At 41.1% G+C, this 18177-nt stretch overlaps 1 protein-coding gene across 1 annotated transcript in view; it reads right to left on the bottom strand.

Annotated features, from left to right (window-relative positions):
• WWTR1 (WW domain containing transcription regulator 1) overlaps positions 1-18177 on the bottom strand; it is a 139087-nt gene that overhangs the window by 25296 nt on the left and 95614 nt on the right. Inside the window, exon 4 of the mRNA XM_045503307.1 lies at positions 25-227. Within this exon, the coding sequence (XP_045359263.1) occupies positions 25-227 (203 nt within the window). The remainder of the gene's footprint in view (positions 1-24; positions 228-18177) is intronic.

Genomic DNA, 18177 nt, shown 5'->3' with positions numbered 1-18177 from the left:
AGCAGGCACCACAGAAGGCCATACCTGCCTCATGAGCTCCTCTTGGCGCATTCTAATCCTCTCTCTCTCCATCTGGATCCTCTGAAGCCGAAGCTTCTGCTGCTGCTGCTGTTGAGTGGTCAATGCATTGGGCATGCTCATGAGCCCTGCTGGTGGATTCTGAGTAGGGTGGTTCTGCTGGCTCAGGGTAGTGGATGCCATTTGCTGTTGGTGCTGGTGATTCATCACTATAAGAGAGAACGTGCAGGAGATTAATGAACAGGGCCTATAATACCTTATCAAAAAGAGCCCATCAGAATGCTCTGTGCTTTGAAGTATAGATTCCTGAGATTCCTTCCAAAGTACTTTCTTGTTAATCATTAATGTTTAAGTAATTACTACCTTAATTCAATTCATGGAGGCTCAGATACTGGCCCTACTCCTGACTCAATTAACTCAGCATTTGTGCCCTGTTAAAAATTATTTCACACCTTCCCCATGTCTAGAGCATATTTTAAGCCTTTAAGAACATAGTGGTCAAAAGTAAATTCCACAAAAGGTTACCACAACATATGATTTAATTTTCAGTAGGACATCTGGGTGTGTGTGCACTTTCTCAGACAACCTCCATGCTTACAGCAGAGCTAGGAAGGACATGAGATTACAGATACATAATGGTGGACAATAATATCTAGGATGGATGAGTTATTCACAAGCAAAGACGTAAAACAAAGCGCCTAGACTAGGGACCTACACAGAAGCAAGACACCACTGATGCTTTGTTCGCAAAGGGTACCCCCGGGGGCACCTGGGTGGCTCAGCTGGTTGAGCGTCCAACTTTGGCTCAGATTATGATCTCATGATTTGTGAGTTCAAGCCCTGCATCAGGCTCTGTCCAGACAGCTCAGAGCCTGGAGCCCACTTTGGATCCTGTGTCCCCCTCTCCTACCCTGTGTCTCACTCTCTCTCCCAAAAATAAAGAAACATTAAAAAAATAATTTTAAAATCCTTCAACAAATTCTATAATTGGCATTCCCACATACAAAAAAAATATTTTTAAAAAGTGCTAGTTTTTCTTAAAACAATTTACCAGTTAAATGTGCTTAACTTCTGCCTAGGCAATATCCTATAATAAAGAAAACAATGCTTTTGGTTTCTATTTGCTCTTAGATTAGAAACCAAAACAACACAGAGTTTTATATACTTCATTTCTGAGGAAAAACTCCTGATTTTTTCTACATTTGGGATCACTATCTTTAAAAAAGAAAATTATTGGTATCTTTAAGTTTATTCATTTATTTTTGAGAGAGAGAGTGTGAGTGAGCAGGGGAGGGGCAGAGAGGGGGAGGGGGGGGGAGAGAGAGAGAGAGAGAGAGAGAAATTCCAAGCAAGCTCCATGTTGTCAGTGCAGAGCCTGATGCAGGGCTCAAACTCATGAGCCGTTGAGATCATGACCTGATCTGAGATCAAGAGTCGGATGCTTAACCAGCTGAGCCACCCAGGTGCCTAGACATATTTTGTTTAAACTCTAAAGGTTAAATATTTTAGGTCTTTGGTTTGCTATATGGACATCACATAGAAACATATTTTATAACTAACTTTTCTTAAATGAATTTTAAAGTAGCCTAATCAACCATATATTAAATGTATATGCAGACCCCTCACACACACACACACACACACACACACACACACACACACACACACTTGAAAGATACCAACACAGATTTTCTGGAGACAAATTGGTTTCCTCATGCAACAATTAATTCCACGGCAGGAACTTCCTCCGGATGGGGGTAGAGGTAGGGTAAAAATATTCTTTTTTTAAAAATTTATTTATAACCCACTCAAATCTTTATTGCATTTCCTGTGTGCCAGGCACTGGGCTTGTCGTTGGATAAATAGCTCCTGCCCTCACAGGAATTAACAGGCTGTTGGAAGGAATGTGTGAAGAAATGAGGTGAATTTATATGTGGAGCTGTGGAATGCTAGTGTTCGACTTTGTCAGGATTCTTAGAAATTATCTAGTCCATCGCTTTAGTTTGTAGAAGAGATTGAAACCTAGGAGAGGTAAAGGGCTGTGCTCTGGTTAGCAGCAGGTAGAACCAGAGTCAACGTGGAGGCCTCCTGATGTCCTGTCTTACCTGATCTTCCAACCATCCTTGGCCACCCTCTGCCACACCTTACAGTGAAGAACAGTAACAGCTGCTTGAAACTGAGGACAGCCTGCTAACCACGGTTTGCCTTCAATGGCAAGCAAGTTCCCACTGAAACAGCAGGGTCATCAACACAGGGCCCTGGGCCCAGAGCTGTTTGCGTTACAAACGGGAACGGTTCGAGGAAGGTCCGGAAAGATGGGCAACTGTCTACTGATGAGGACAGGAGCTAACGAGCTCCTGAAGGGGAGGTAAGGATGCTTGTGGAGTACTCTGCCTAATCAGGTGCAGGCTTCCCTTTCTAAACTGAGCTCGCCATAAAGAAATCTCACCTTCTGGCACCATTCCTGGCACACAGGGAAACGCAGTAAAACCGTGGGATGAATGAACGGAACCAGCTGGCAATTTCTTATGTTCTCAGTTGGAGAAGAGAAAAGAAGCACAGCCACAATGGATGCAAAATAATGGGAATGAGTGTTTCATTTCTCGAATGAAATTCTAGAAACTGTTAGAGCATTTTACAAACTCTACTAGAAGGCCTGGGTAAGGGGTCAGGGATTGTGCACACACTGTATCACAGGGGGAAAGTGCTCTTAAAATACAGATTAAAGTGAGACAAAGTCCAGATATCCGGAAAGGCTTAATCCATAAGACTTCTTTCAGGCCAGAAGGAAGCTTAGATGGAAGAACAGTGATTATTTCCAGGGACAGTCATTTCTGAACTTCTGAGAAAGTATGTTCCTATTTTTTTCTGCCATAACTGCTATAGACAAAAAAGAGAAATCTGTGAATTGAGTATTTCCAATCAGAAATCCCAGACTAGGAGAAAGAAGGTTAAAAAAGCTAGGTTGTTGGTTGGCAGTACAGAGGTTATTAATTTTTAAAAGTGACTGGGGTCCGGTAAGTTAATGATAGGACATTGGAGCGAGGCCATCTTCAGTGATTCGGGAAAACTGCCCTGTCAGTGTTCAAAGACTGCCCCAAGTTCATTCACAATGGACTGTTTCTCAACTCCACACAGAACCAAAGGCTGCTCGGCAGATTTTATTAGCGTCTGCCTCCTTATCTGGGGGAGGTGAAGACTTGGGAGAGCTCTTCGAGAACCACACCCTGGCTCGTCTTCCAAACACCAGACCTCACAGAGACATCAATAGGGAGGAACGGGGGAGATGTTGCTTTCTTCCACTTAATTTAGATTTGATTATGCAGACTACACATCTCCAGTTATTAACTATAGTGACGGGACAAGAGGGGAACTTAGACAAGAGTTTGTTTTCAAGGTCAAGCACACACACCAACAGGATTGTGTATGAGAAGATTCACCACAGTACTGTCTATCATAGCAAAAGACTAAAAATTCTATCCACCAAAGGGAGATGATGATCCATCTATTCAGAGGAATTCTACAGAACTATTCCAGAGAATGAGGGAGTTCTGTGGGTACTTAAATGAACAACATAGAGGAAACACTGTTCCGAGGGGGGAAATAATTGAAGGGATAGAACTATATGCATGAGCATGCTATTGCTTGCAGTTAGAAAGGGAGAGCCTGTTTTTTAAAATGTTTATTTTTGAGAGAGAGAGAGAGAGAGAGAGACAGGGTGCACATGGGGGAGAGGCAGAGAGAGAGGGAACAAAGAATCCGAAGCAGGCTGCAGGCTCTGAGCTGTCAGCACAGAGTCCGGCACGGGGCTCAAACTTGTGAACCGCAAGATCATGACCTGAGCCAAAGTCGGACGCTTAACCGACTGAGCCACCCCTAGAGAGCATATTATATATACACAGCAAATCTCTCTAGGAGGATACACAAGAGACTGGTGGGTGCCTCTGGAGAGGAAAACAAGGGTCAGAGATGGGAGGAGATCTTCTTTTTCTTCCTCTGTACCATTTTGTAGTTTTCCTATGTGCATTTATTACTTATATAAAACAAAAAAATATAAAAGTAAAACCATAAAATAAAAACGTGGTCACGTATGCATCAAACTCAGTATTTTCTTGATGGAGCTCAAGGAGATAACCCCCAAATTATCTGATAAGCAACAAATAAGGCTTAAGAATATTAAGATCAAGATAATATTAATATCAAGATCATCAAAGCTGAGAGATCACCTGGTACAGCTCCTCCTTGTACAGAAGACAGAAACCAGCACCCAAAGGAAGAGTGGACTTGGTCAAGGTCATAAAATGGTCAGGGGCCTAGAAGCCAGGTATCCTGGGTCCACCGAGGTGCCCATGATTCAGCCTGCCACTCTGCTCCATCTAGTCAATTGATTTCGAACTATTAACCTTCTCTGAGCTTGCAGCTCATGAATGTTACTGATGGTTGAGATTCTTTAAAACCACTGCTTTTGCTAGCTATTCCGAGAAAATGGGGGCAAAAGAAGACAAAGATAAGCAGAGGGGAGGACCTCAGGAGAGCACGAGAAGGCAAAACATGTAAATCTGCAATGAATAGAACACATCTTGGGATAATATTCCAGAACATTTTAGGGAGAGAACAATAGTTCAGTTAAAAAAAAAAAAAAAAAAAGGAGGGGGGCAGAGTATCCAAAATACAGTTTCTGAGGCCAAACCAGTTAAGGGCAGACTGCCATTAAATGCCTCAAAAAAGCTCAAGACCTCATCAGCTCTAGACTTTTGCCAGTCCCCACAGAAAGGAATAACCCAAACAGAAGATTTCTCCATTGAAGCAGGAATGCATGAAAACTAAAGCAGAGACATCTATTTTTTTTCCTTCCAAGCGTCAGAAATTAATTTTAAACCCACATTTATCTTTTTCATTGTTTTCATCTCTTCTTTTTTTCTCCCTCCTTCAATAATTGGCTTTCTCTTCTGTTTTTGGAAATCAATATAACCATGCTCTGTAGCTATGTGGCCAGAAACATTTCACTGCTATCATTTAGTATAAAAGAAAACACAGAGTAAAACAAACTCCACAGCATCTGAGATCCAAACACCCTTTTAATTCAATGACTGTGTCCTTGGTGAAATAAACAGTCAACATGGGAATGGGGTGTGGCAGGGGTTGAGTATCTACGTTGGATATAACCCTTTGGTTAAGGCTGCTGAGGGCATTGTCCACTGGTGAGCCCTCTGGACTATTTCAGCAAAAACATTTGGTCACTTCTACAAAGACCCAAGAGTAGGCTCAAGGAGGAAGGTTCCTGAACTCAGTTCTAAGCCCACATATCATTTGCTACCTAAGAAACAAATATGTCAAAAAAAAAGGCAAAGGCTTCACCCCTGAACTTTTGCCTTTTACAGCACAAGGGAATAGAAAGCAATAGCCCATCAAGTGCTTTGGCGGCTTCTCCAAGCCAGGAGCTGCAGACTACAAGGGAGGCCAGTGAATCAGAGGCTGCCCAGTGCGTCTCCTGGAATGTTTGACAAACGTCTTTTTGGCCTCGAAGAGGTTCAGTGACTTGCCATTCTGTGTCCTGGGCTTGCTTCCCTCATTTTAAAAATAGGCTTTGGTCACACACACACACACACACACATACACACACAATGCCAAGTGAAGAAAACAAAATGTTAAGGGGTTAGGTTCAACTACAAAATTCATCACAGGCCTGGATGGAGCTGGCTCTGAGTAGATTATGGAAAGGACAACAGTGTGCTGAAAGCCAAAGACCTAGAAAGACACAGAAATTACTTTATTCCCTTCAAGTCTTCCTCCCCGATTCACTTGTGCGTCTGGGGAGGGAAAAGAGGAAAGTCTGTAGCTACGTATACATTTCTCACCTCATTCTCAGCCTTCTTTTTCCTTCTGACAAACTTCGCAGCTGAGGGGTCACCATACCTGGCACTTGGAAACCTTTATTATATTTTTTAATGTTTATTTATTTATTTATTTTTATTTATTTTATGTTTTATGTTTATTTTTAACGTGTATTTATTTTTGAGAGTGAGAGAAACAGAGTGTGAGCAAAGAAGGGGCAGAGAGAGAGGGAGACACAAAATCTGAAGCTGGCTCCAGGCTCCAAGTTGTCAGCACAGAGCCTGATGCAGGGCTCAAACTCACAAACCGCGAGATCATGACCTGAGCCGAATGGGATGCTCAACAGACTGAACCACCCAGGCACCCCTTAAGTTGAACCTTTAAAACACATGGTTCTGTCAACATGTCAGAGGCACAATTCCATTTAAGTGAGGGAGAAGGCCTCCCCAAGCACTCTAGGATTTGGGGAGCACCCCAGCACCTACTCCACAACTGTGTTTGATCTGTGATAGAACTGTGTTCTATCAATAATGGAGAAAGTGTCACATGTTGATGACTGTGGTTCATTAGTTCCATAAAAATGTAATACCCATGAGTTCACACTCATATAAACACAAGGCTGAATACATAAATACATGGAGGGAGAAAAGAAAAATCTCCTGATTTAATGTAAATACACTGTCCTCAAGGAGGGGAAGCAAAACTCCTGCTCCCTAGCAGCGGTTTGTGTATAGTGACCCCCTCCCAAAGAGTACAGTATTGAATGGGCAGAGGAGGATAGTAACTTTACGGTGGAGAACTCTTACCTATCAGCCAGATGATCAAGGTCACCTCAACAATGATAAGACATAGTGATAGCAGGAGCCCCAATAAGATGTGACAAAAACAGCACTTCCTCCCCAAAGCCCATCATCTCAAGTCTAATCAGAGAAAAATATCAAATTCCAACAGAGGGGAATCCTCAAAATTCCTAAGCAGTACTCCTCAAAGCTATCAAGGTAATCAAAAAAAGGAGAGTCTAAGAAACTATCATGGCCAAGAACAATGTAAGGAGACATGACAAGTAAAGGTAATGTGGTATTCTGTACAGGACCCTGGAACAGAAAAAGATATTATGTAAAAACTAAGGAAATCTGAAGAAGTATGGATTTTAGTTAATGATAATGTATCAACACCAGTTCATCAATTACAACAAATGTAGCATACGAATATAAGATGTTAGTAATATGGGAAACTGAATGAGAGTGTATATGGGAACTCCATCTTTTCAATTTTTCTGTAAACCTGAAACTATTCTAAAAAAAAACCTGTGTGTGTGTGTGTGTGTGTGTGTGTGTGTGTGTAGTAAGCACATCTTTAGTAAATACCAGGGACTGTGCAGGACATTGTCTCTTCAATACTATTAATTCATTTTTATAGAGTATATAAAAATGGACAATTTTTATAGGGTATACAAAAAAATGGATAAATACTCCAAAAAAAAAAAAAAAAACATGGTCTATAGTGTGTTCTATGGGAGCAAATAGATATTAGGCTAGAATTAAAATAATAATAATAATAATAATAATAATAATAATAATAATAATAGTTGCTTCCAGAGGTGTTCCATGGTCAAATAAGATTGGGAAATGTTGGGCTACATAAAGTTAAAAGAGTTCGTTTTATTGCAGGATTCCTCAGAGCCTTTAAGGTTCTAACAGACAGTGAGACTTTCCAAGAAGAAGATATAAAATGCAGCACTTCTCAAACTTGGAAGTCTAGCGTTCTCCAGAGCAGGAATACTGGGAAATGCTGGTCCACTGCAACTTAGCAGATGTCTTGGCAGTGTGTTGAATTTGAACTGAAGATGAATTAATATTTATTAAGTTCTTACTATGTGCTAAGCCCTTTACAGTCAACTAAGCAGATGTGTAGGACGTGGAGCCAGAGACAGGAACACCGCAGCCTGGTGAGTGTTGAACAAAGTGGTGTTACTTGCCTAGGGTCACCTACTACTGTTCATGATACAAAGTAATGTAAAAAACAAAGAAAAGCAAAACACAGGGAAAACAAGCGTTAGAAAAGACTGCCAGAATATCTGCTTAAGTTCTCCATAAGCAAAGGCTGATTTAACAGGAAAATTGCAAAGATGGTTTAACTTGTGTATCAGTTTTCACAGGTGGTGAGCAAAACCTTACTGCATTAACTTCACTTCCATATATTCAAAAATAACTTATTTTTTTAGAGGTTTTTTTTTTTTTTACTTGCTTCTGTGATAAAATAACATTAAATGTTCCACAGAATCCTTCAAACATCTTCCCTTGAGAGAGGGGAGAGCTTCAAAGAGGCTGACTTAGAGCTTTGAATACCTGGGGGCAGTTTCCTCAAAGCAGGTGAATAGGAAATACTCAAATACACACTTGATCTGGGATCCAGGAAACCTCCTCAGTTTGATGTCTGGGCTAGTAAGTTTATATAAATTGCATGAGAAGTACCTTCCAAACACATAACTACCCTACAAGAGGGTATCACAAGGGCTCCTGAATCGTGACCCTTCGAATAGAAAGCTCTATCATCACTTCATTTTCTGTCCCTACTCTGCAAATGCTGGAACTGAGGTCTGTCACAAAGGGCAACCAACTGTCCTGATCTTACAAGAGACTGAGGGGTTTCCTGCAACACAGGATATCAGGGCTACATCTGGGAGAGCCCAGGCAGATGGGGTCGTTGGTCACCCTAGGCTGTGACTGTCATGGCCTCAGAGCTAACTCATGGTAGTAGAACCTCCAAAGTTTCCAGTTTCCACTCTAATGTGTTTCCTTACAAAGGAACTAATGCCAGTATGAAGTAACCATTTGATATTTAGAACCACAGCCAGGCAGTCCGTCCAGACTAGCTCTCACTGTGTCCTCCATGGATTACAACTAGCTGACTGTCCTTTTGCATCCACATTATCTATCTGATAATCAGAGAGGAAATATCACTCCTCCACTTAGTCTGTAACTTTTTAAGGAAATCAAGCACTATTTATGACACTGCATTGCATCACTCACAAGCATGCACTTGACTAAGTCTGAAAGTCAGGAAATCTTTCCTGTTGGATTCTTGGTTGGGCCATACATGCTGAAGAAAAGCTCCTTTAAGAAACACTGAGCTATTCTCTTCTGTGATTTGAACCAATTCTCATCTTCCTGAGAGCTGGATTTGTGCTCTTTATAAGTAAGACCTGAATGAAGAAGGAGCCAAGTCTCCACTTACCCCTTGGAACCAACACCAATGATATGGACTTTCTTTATAGAAACAGAACAAAAATAATTTAGTGTACTTCAGATATGCCTTACTGATGCACAGACATTAAATACTATACTAAGTTTCAGGGTTTATGGGTCAGAAATTGGTAGTAACCATTACTCCCATAATTTTACAAGTGAATATTTAACGAGTGCTTGATTTTTGTCACTGTTTTCTCTTTACTTCCAGAGCATAGTTCTCTGCTCAGCGTCCATTTCATTTTGCTCTGTTTTATCATTAGTGGTTTACAAACTCACTTTTTCCACAATGCTCATTACTGGTGGGGCCATGTATTCACCCTATTTTGTACCATCACCATAGAAGTTCAAGATGAAGGGGGGTGCCTGGGTGGCTCAGTCAGTTAAGCAACTGACTTTGGCTCAGGTCATGATCTCGTGGTTTGTGGGTTTGAGCCCCGCATCAGGCTCTGTGCTGACAGCTCAGAGCCTGGAGCCTGTTTCAGATTCTGTGTCTCCCTCTCTCTCTGCTCCTCTCCTGCTTGCACTCTGTCTCTCTGTCTCTCAAAAATGAATAAGCATTAAAAAAAAAATTTTTTTTTAAAGAAGTTCAAGCTGAAGGGACCTGAGTTTATGTAGACCAGGTTCTCAAATGTTTCTTTAGCAATAAGATCCTTCCCCAGAGCCAATGTATGACATGAAGCAGAGGCAACCCTCATGTGCAGGGGTTCAATTCAAAGCAAGCCTAGATCCTGAGCTGGTACCAGTGGGTAAAGGAGCACTTAAATGGCAGCGCTTTTGACTATCTTCTCTAAATCATCTTGATCTTGCTTTCACTCTGCTTTTCCTACAGGCACTTCTCAGCTCTCGTACGACAATATCAAACCAATTTTAAAAATCTGTTGAACAGACACAGCTTTTGGAGTCCAGATACTAACAAAGCTTAGCTTCTGCTCACTCACATCCCCCTAAAATCCTGGCATGGAACCTTGGGACACAATTTAAAACCATTGGCGTAGGCCAATTCACTCATTTTAGAGATGATCCTTGGAAGGATAAATGACTCCGCACAAATCATAGGCATAGACTGTGACACACCTAGGCAGCCCACAGAATATGCTAGAATGCCATGGCTGGCATCAGTTGCACTGATCACCATTTGCTGGCCTGTGCTGCTCACCTTCAATAATCAAAAAGTACGTACCGATTTAAATTCAGTGACAAGGAGGGGCGCCTGGGGGGCTCTGTCGGTTAAGCTTCCAACTTCGGCTCAGGTCATGATCTCAAGGTTTGTGAGTTCGAGCCCAACGTCGGGCTCTGTGCTGACAGCTCAGAGCCTGGAGCCTGCCTCGGATTCTGCGTCTCCCTCTCTCTCTCTGCCCCTCCCCTACTCACACTCTCTCTCTCTCTCAAAAATAAATAGAACATTAAAACAAAAATAAATTCAGTGACAAGGATGTGTTTCCTTTTCCCTATCTTTTCCCAATTTCATGAAAAAGCCTAATGTAGACTAATGTAATTTATTTACTACTACAAAATGATGAAATCAATATGAATCACATGTTTGCATGATCTGGTTTTACAGAAAGTGATATAGGGCTTTCTTCCTCAGTCTTTTTTTTTTTTTTTTTAATATTTATTTATCTTTGAGAAAAAGAAAAAGAGCATGAGAAGGGGAGGAGCAGAGAGAGAGGGAGACACATAATCCGAGGCAGGCTCCAGGCTCCGAACTGTCAGCACAGAGCCCAACACGGGACTCCAACCCACAGACCACGAGATAATGACCCGAGCTGAAGTCAGACGCTTAACCGACTGAGCCACCCAGGAGCCCCGCTTCTTCAGTATTTAAAAAAAAAAAAAAATTACAAATCAGATAACTTTGAAAAGTTACATTTCATAATTTGGGAAGGTTTAAACAAGAAAAGGTGCTGCCATCAGGTAACACTAGACCTTCTGGCCACAGCAGATTTTGGAAAGTAATGATATGCAACAGGAAGAAGCCAAAACATACAGGTGTAAATCGTTTCTGACATATGTGCAGCCCCAGCCACATCAAGCTTCAAAAATATTTCAGCGTCAAGGGTGTCTGAGTGCAGCTGTGGGTCTTTTCCTCCCTGTTTATGGGCCGTACATGGCTTAACTCATGTGAACTGGCCAATGTCAGGTGTCACGCAGCCCTGTCTGATGGAAAACACATGTCTATAGAGGTAGAAAGACAAATTCAGCCACAGTCCAGCCTTGACTCAGTCACGATACAATGAAGAGGAAAAAAGGGCTGCAGACACGTCTCGCGCCCTTCTTGTGTCTCTCTCAGCTCCTGCCAACAATGAGCCGTTTGTTTCTCTTATTTCCCAGAAACAGTATTAGCCGTCCAACAAGGTCAGCAAAAAAAAAAAAAAAAAAAAAAAGGCAACTTTTCACTTCAGGGTCCATTTGGTTCCAAAAATCTGTAAAGTATTAAACCAAGAAGCTGTACTATCCCAACTTCACACTGAGCCCTTTATTCTGATTCTGGGTGAGAATAACCACAAGGCAATTTCTCAGCCGGCTTGGTTGATAAGGCACAGAGCTCCGGATGCCTACGTTCCTGGCCTCACTGTTTCAACACTTAAAACCACTTCCAGGTGCCCCAAATTTGACAGGTGGACCTTAGGTCTTCCAGATACCCCCAGCTCTTCTAGTTTCAGACTTGTGAGCGGCCGATGCTTCACGGGAGACTCTGAATTATTAGTACCAGAAGATGACTCTCCCACTTGCTATCCTGTCTACCTGTCTACACAGCAGTATAGTTGACAGACCAGTGTGCAAGTATCCAGGTAACTGGATGTTGAGGTGTACATGATCGAAATACCTGTAACACTGGTTTTTATGTGTTCCTAGCAAGTGCATGACCTAAAATGCATATATTTTGGCATCTAAAAGATTCAGCCATCAGTTTTCATCATTGTAATATATCCAGAACAAACTAGATGTAATGTATCCAGAACAAGCTGGCGTGCTGGTTTCTTCTGGATCCTTTTGCTGTAAAGAAATCATATTTCTTCCATCTAAAGCAGTACCAGCATGTGCTACTCAGATTCCACCTGATTTATGGGACCTCACAAGATTTATCAAAAGTGGCCCGTGACAGGAAGCACATCTATGAAGCTGGCGAACTTAGGCAAATAATGACCTAAGTTGGAAAAAGAGGAAATTGGGCGCTTTGCCGTGCTGCTCCACAAAGTTATCTTTGTGTCTTTGAATTTAATTCGATGGCCTGGCAATAGTAAAACCAACACTATTTTATTATCTTCAGACAATAGGTACACTTTTATCCCAGCAGGAAATGGAAACTCTGATTCATGCATTTATTTTCATTAGTCAGGAGAGAGTTTATTGCAGCTTTTTATTGGTTCACTTTCCTGAATGATTCTAAAACTACTCCAGGTGCAAAGCGTGGCAACCCAAGCAAAGTAACAGAAAATGAATCTATAGCTGTGTCCCACGAGAGGGGAGGAGAAAAAGTTGTCAGCGTGGAATGCTAATGTTTAATCTGTTTTCTTTCCACAAGGTATCATTTAGTAAACATCTTGATTATTTAAAGAGCTTGTACAACAGACATCCAAGAAATAGTCAAAGAACTTGAACTTATGAAATAGAACAAGCTATTAGTATTCAAACACAGAAAAATTATCAGCCTCACCAAGAATCACAAAACTGTGAAGTAAGAGCGAGCCACTGTTTGGCAATCAGATTAGCAAAGATAATGACATGATGCAGGTGGGTGCTTTGCATCAGGATAGCACTGCTCAGGGGACAAAAAAAAAAAAAAAAAAGAATTTTACCAGGGGTAGCAGGATTAGGAAATCTGGTAAAACTATATTCAAGTTTTGGGAACGTGAGCATGTATCCCTAGTTCTTATAGGATTTCTAGTGATCCCAAAAAGTCATTTACCTCTGAAATGAAAAAATATCCAAGTATTAATAATGGTGGTGTTTGGATGTTAGGACTATAGTTGACTTTTTCTTTCCAGCATTCTACAGTTCATTTAATTATCCATTCACCAATTATCTGCTGAACCCCAGCCAAGTACAAGGCACTGCTTCCAGGTGCTAGAGAGACCAATGAACAGGAGTCCTGGCCCTTTGAGAGATTATAGTCTAGTAGGGAGACAGACAACAGCAAATATATAATGTCATTCTTGAGCAAAGGGCTTTGTACAAATAAATGTGGAAGTATATTAGGCACAGAAGTTAAGGAAGGCCTCTGTGAGGAGGTGATGTGTGATCTAAGAAATGTGAATAAAGTGCACAAAATCAGGGTGGGGGCCATACTAGGCTGAGGCACTGTAAGTGCGAGGTCCTAGGGTTGGAAGGTGCGAACCTGTCAGTTGGGAGTACTTGTGCAAAACAGGGAGGCCCACGTGGCCGAAGAGCGGAGTGGGAGGGGCAAGGAGCAGGGCCCCTGGGGCCTCATGGCTGTGGCCAGCACTGCAGTTGACCTCTACTCCAGAGTGATAGAAATCTCCTTTCCGCTCACTGCTCAGACCACATGGGAAACCACCAGAGCGTTTCATACATTATGTAAGTTAAAAATTCTGAAGAAATCCAGAGATGGAAAAGTTCTGGGAGTACACACCTCGGGATTAGCGTCTCTGGGCTATTGTCTCTCAGCCCTGTGAAGTGTTCCGGGCCATCTTTGAGGAAGAAAGGAATAAGTAAGCTTTGGAGTGGAGGTAAGGGGAGCTAGAAACCAGAGCAGCTCCACTTTTAAAAACTTACCAGAGGAGATTCTGGTCCCAAGGAAAACAAAACAAAAACCTATACCTCTAAGTTTTATTTGGGAGGCTGTGCCAAGGGGGTTTTGTTCTTAAAACCAAAAGTAAGTAAAATACACACAACAAATAAAGCTCCAACTCTGGATTTTCCAAAGTTTATCCTTGAATCAAACAGAGTATGTGGTCTTGTTTTGGTCTTCAGAGATTCCTGGCTGGTGCTCTGAGATCTGGCCATAGCCCAGTGTTTAGGAGGTCACAGAAAACTTCCTTCTAAAACTCTTGGTGTTCTCATTATTTTGAGATTTTTTTGAGGATTGTCACCTAGAGCAATGTCTAGATCATTTATGAGAAATTGAAGGGAGAACTCCCTCTTTGGCATCTATATATATATTAAAAAAACTGCGTCTCTCCTCAACACCAGGCGAACCTTTACCTCATAAACTCTTTGACTCCTGTAACTGAACATATCTTCCTCTTTGCAAGAGCCCCCAAGTCTCAAAGCTAAATGTGCATACACCTCTAGCTTAGGGCCTGTGGTATACATTTTTCTCCCTGGCTTTACTATTTCCTCAGCCTTAGTCTCCCTTTACCACAACTTGACTCAATTATTTATATATGCCCTTTCTGATTGTGTATTTTGTAAGAAGCAAGAATAGGGAATAAATGAATGGAAGCATCAGTTTCAGTTTAAAACTCTATCTCTGTGTGTATATGTACACAGATATGTTAATGGTTAATTACATAATGTTCTGAGAAGTTTAACCTAGCATGCTGGAAATGGTGTTTGCTCATCATCCCAAGGAAACGAGTTCACAGACCTAAGGCCATACCTGTGGTGGACCAAAAAGCATCCCATCATATTGCACTGTCTTTATGGAATATACTCATTAGAGGAGCCAGCTGACCCAAGCAAACGAAGCTCCTCCCCCCCATCTTCCACAGACACTACCTTAGCCAAGGGATCAAAGCCAACATCACACATACTATGATGAACTGACATCACGTGCCTCTTGATAGGACGTGAGGAGAAGAACACATCATCACTCGTGATGATGTGGCATTCCTGCCAAAAATGTGTAACCGAAATCTAAACTTTGAGGAAACACCAGACAAATCCAAATTAAAAAACAATCTACAAAATAACTGGCCTATACTCTTTAAAGATATCATGATCCAAAAACACAAGAGCCCAGGAATCATTCCAGGTAAAAAGAGATTACATAGACAGGACAACTAAACGCAGTACATGAACCTTAACAGATCCTGGAACAGAAACCAAAATAGCCAGAAAGGACATTGCTGTGGCAAATGAAGAAATTTTCATACACGGATATGGATTAGAAAGCAATATTCTATACCAATGTTAAATTTCCTGACTTGGATCCCTATACTGTGCTTATGTAAGAACATATTCTTTTAGAAAATACAACCTGAAGTATTTAGGGGTAAACGAGCATGAGGTCTCCAACTTAATCTCAAAAGGTTCAGGAAAAAAAGGAAAAAAAAATATATATATATATATATACATACAGAGAAAGTAAGATAAGCAAATGTGGCAGAACATAAACAATTAACAAAGGCAAATCTGGGAGTTCCTTGTACTAGAAACTCTTCTGTAAGTTTAAGATTGTTTCAAAATAAAAGGTGACATATTAAAAAAAAAATAATACCAAGAAAGAAAAACTTCTCAATACACACCCAAAACTCCCTGGAGCCTGAAAATTCTCAGTCTGGCAGGGCCCAGAGAAACTGCGTCATATACGCGCCATTGTATTGTAACATTTTTATCTTTGAGGAAACCCCCACTAAACAATGGTTTTGAGAACTGACCAGGGTTTGAAGGGGAAAGAACCCCAGTTGCAATATGTGCTAAGGATTCTGATACCTCATACTCACTGTTCCTCCCACCCTCCCCGCCTCCACACCCAACCCCAACTGTTATTTGGAAATAATTCTGGGTGAAGTTTGTCAGAAGATACTGACTTCCGGTTATAAAATAAATTAGTCATGGGATGTAATATAAAGCACAGTGACTATAGTTAGCAATACTGTATTGTATAATTGAATGTTGCTAAGAGTAGATCTTGAACATTCCCATCACAAGAAAGAGGACTTTGTAACTATGTGTGGTGATAGATGTTAACTAGATTTACTGTGGTGATCATTTCCGTAACATATGTACATATGTTACAATACGTACACACTGCAATATGTACATATATCAAATCATTATGTTGTACAACAAACTATTACAATGTTATGTCAAATATATCTCCATTTTTTTAAAAAGGAAGACAATCTCATGTTCAAAAAAATAGAGAGCCAGGAAGACAGGAAGGAATTGCCCTATGGGACTGGTTGGAGACAGAGAGAGACAGAGCATGAATGGGGGAGGGGCAGAGAGAGAGGGAGACACAGATTCCGGAGCAGGCTCCAGGCTCTGAGCCATCAGCCCAGAGCCCGACGCGGGGCTCGAACCAACGGACCGCGAGATCGTGACCTGAGTTGAAGTCGGACGCTTAACCAACTGAGCCACCCAGGCGCCCCCTGGAGCAGTCTTTTAGAAGAAACAGTTCTGGATAACTGCCTGACAACAAGACACTGGACTAAAGAATTACAAGTTTTCTTAGGCAGAATCTGAGCTCCAAGAGTTAATTGACTGTAAAGCTCAAGGTCCTTCAATGAAAGCCCCCCCCCCTTCCCAGAGTCAGAGCTGAAGAAACTGTTCCACGTTGGCCTTCTTGACAGAAGAAAGAATGGACAAGCTGGAAGGCCAGAGTTGGGTCTGGGGAAAGCCACCAGAGAATGTAAACACATGGAAGTATGTTTCAGGCAGAAACCTGTCAGGCCAAAGCCTTCAATTGTAATATGGTTTGGGCGCTGGGACTCCCTCAAATTACAGGGGGAAAAGTTCTGTATTTAAAACCAGGGCAGAGACAGAGAAGATGATACACAAACAAATGACTGAGATGTGTTGTAGATTGGAGAAGAGGGGTCTCCAACAGAATATCCCTCAATTGCAGGGTCTCAGGCAGTAGCAGTAGAAAAACATCAGTGATGGAGGCCAGGAGGCCAGGAGGCCAGGAGCCTTCCCATTTGCAGCTGCGTGGAGTGCTCATTTTATTAAGATGGGATGATCCAGTTCCACTTGGGGAGAGATTAGAGTTCCATTCTAATTCATTCAGGCATTATAGCAGTTGATAGGGGTGGAAATGGAATATTTTTCTTGATATTTAAAGTGGACGCTTTGAAGTAGCTAAATCAAAGTCTTGTGAGCCAGGACTAAATCACCCACATTAAAAAATATTTTTTACTTCATTTTCTTCCAGCTCTGCAAATATGTAACTCTTGGCAAAACGGAAAACTCACAACTCACTCTTCACTGGTGTCTGAGAAGTAGAATACTGGAAAGGAAAAGGACTAAAATAATATGGAATGAAATGTATGACATGTACTGGGAAGCAAAATAACTTCAAATATAGCTTCCATTTATGGCTTAGTCAAAAACATATGGATATGCAAGCTGAAAAACAGAGCTTGTGGGAGGATAAGTGCCTGGTGAAAAATACGCTTTTTGGGTACTGACAACCTTAAATCATTTATTGCACAAGAAAGTAGTGCCCCAATCAAACCCCTCACTGTCACCTCAACACACAAGGTGAATCTGCAGCCATTTACTTATTTAGTTTGATAAAAGCAAACCATTTCAACATTGTATTTTTAAAGGAATTCCTATACTTTACTAACAAACATCCCAAAGAAACTGGAAAAAATGAGAAAATTAAAGGGAGGCACAAAAATTTATATACAGGAGTATTTACTACAACATCATTTATAATGGTAAAAAAAAAAAAAAATAGAATCAACCTGTATGTCTCTCAGCAGAAGAACTGGTTAAATATAGCATAGTCAGATTTTAGAATATTGTATAGACATTAACATGATGTAATGGTTTATAAACAGAAATATGCCCAGGTCCATTCATATACATATGGTAAAACCTTGGCTTGTGAGTACTTGTTCTGTCAGTGTTCCATAAGATGAGCAAACATTTCTAATGATTTTTAACTTGATAAATGAGCAATGTCTTGCAATACAAGTAGAAATGTGATACCAAATGTCACAGGATCACAACTGAGTCAATGGTTCTTGAAATTCACCTTGATATACCAGTGTTTTGGATTATAAGCATGTTTCTGGAATGAATTATACTCACAAACCAAGGTTTTACTATATATATGAATTAAACAATGAGAATCCAGTTTGTACCTATCAGAATTATAAAGACTAAAAAGTCTGATAATAGACATTATTGGCCAGAATAGAGGGAAAGGAGCATT

This window comes from Leopardus geoffroyi, chromosome C2 (genome assembly GCF_018350155.1).
Source record: "Leopardus geoffroyi isolate Oge1 chromosome C2, O.geoffroyi_Oge1_pat1.0, whole genome shotgun sequence".
NCBI classification, from domain to species: domain Eukaryota; kingdom Metazoa; phylum Chordata; class Mammalia; order Carnivora; family Felidae; genus Leopardus; species Leopardus geoffroyi.
This window is presented reverse-complemented; position numbering and strand designations above follow the sequence as displayed.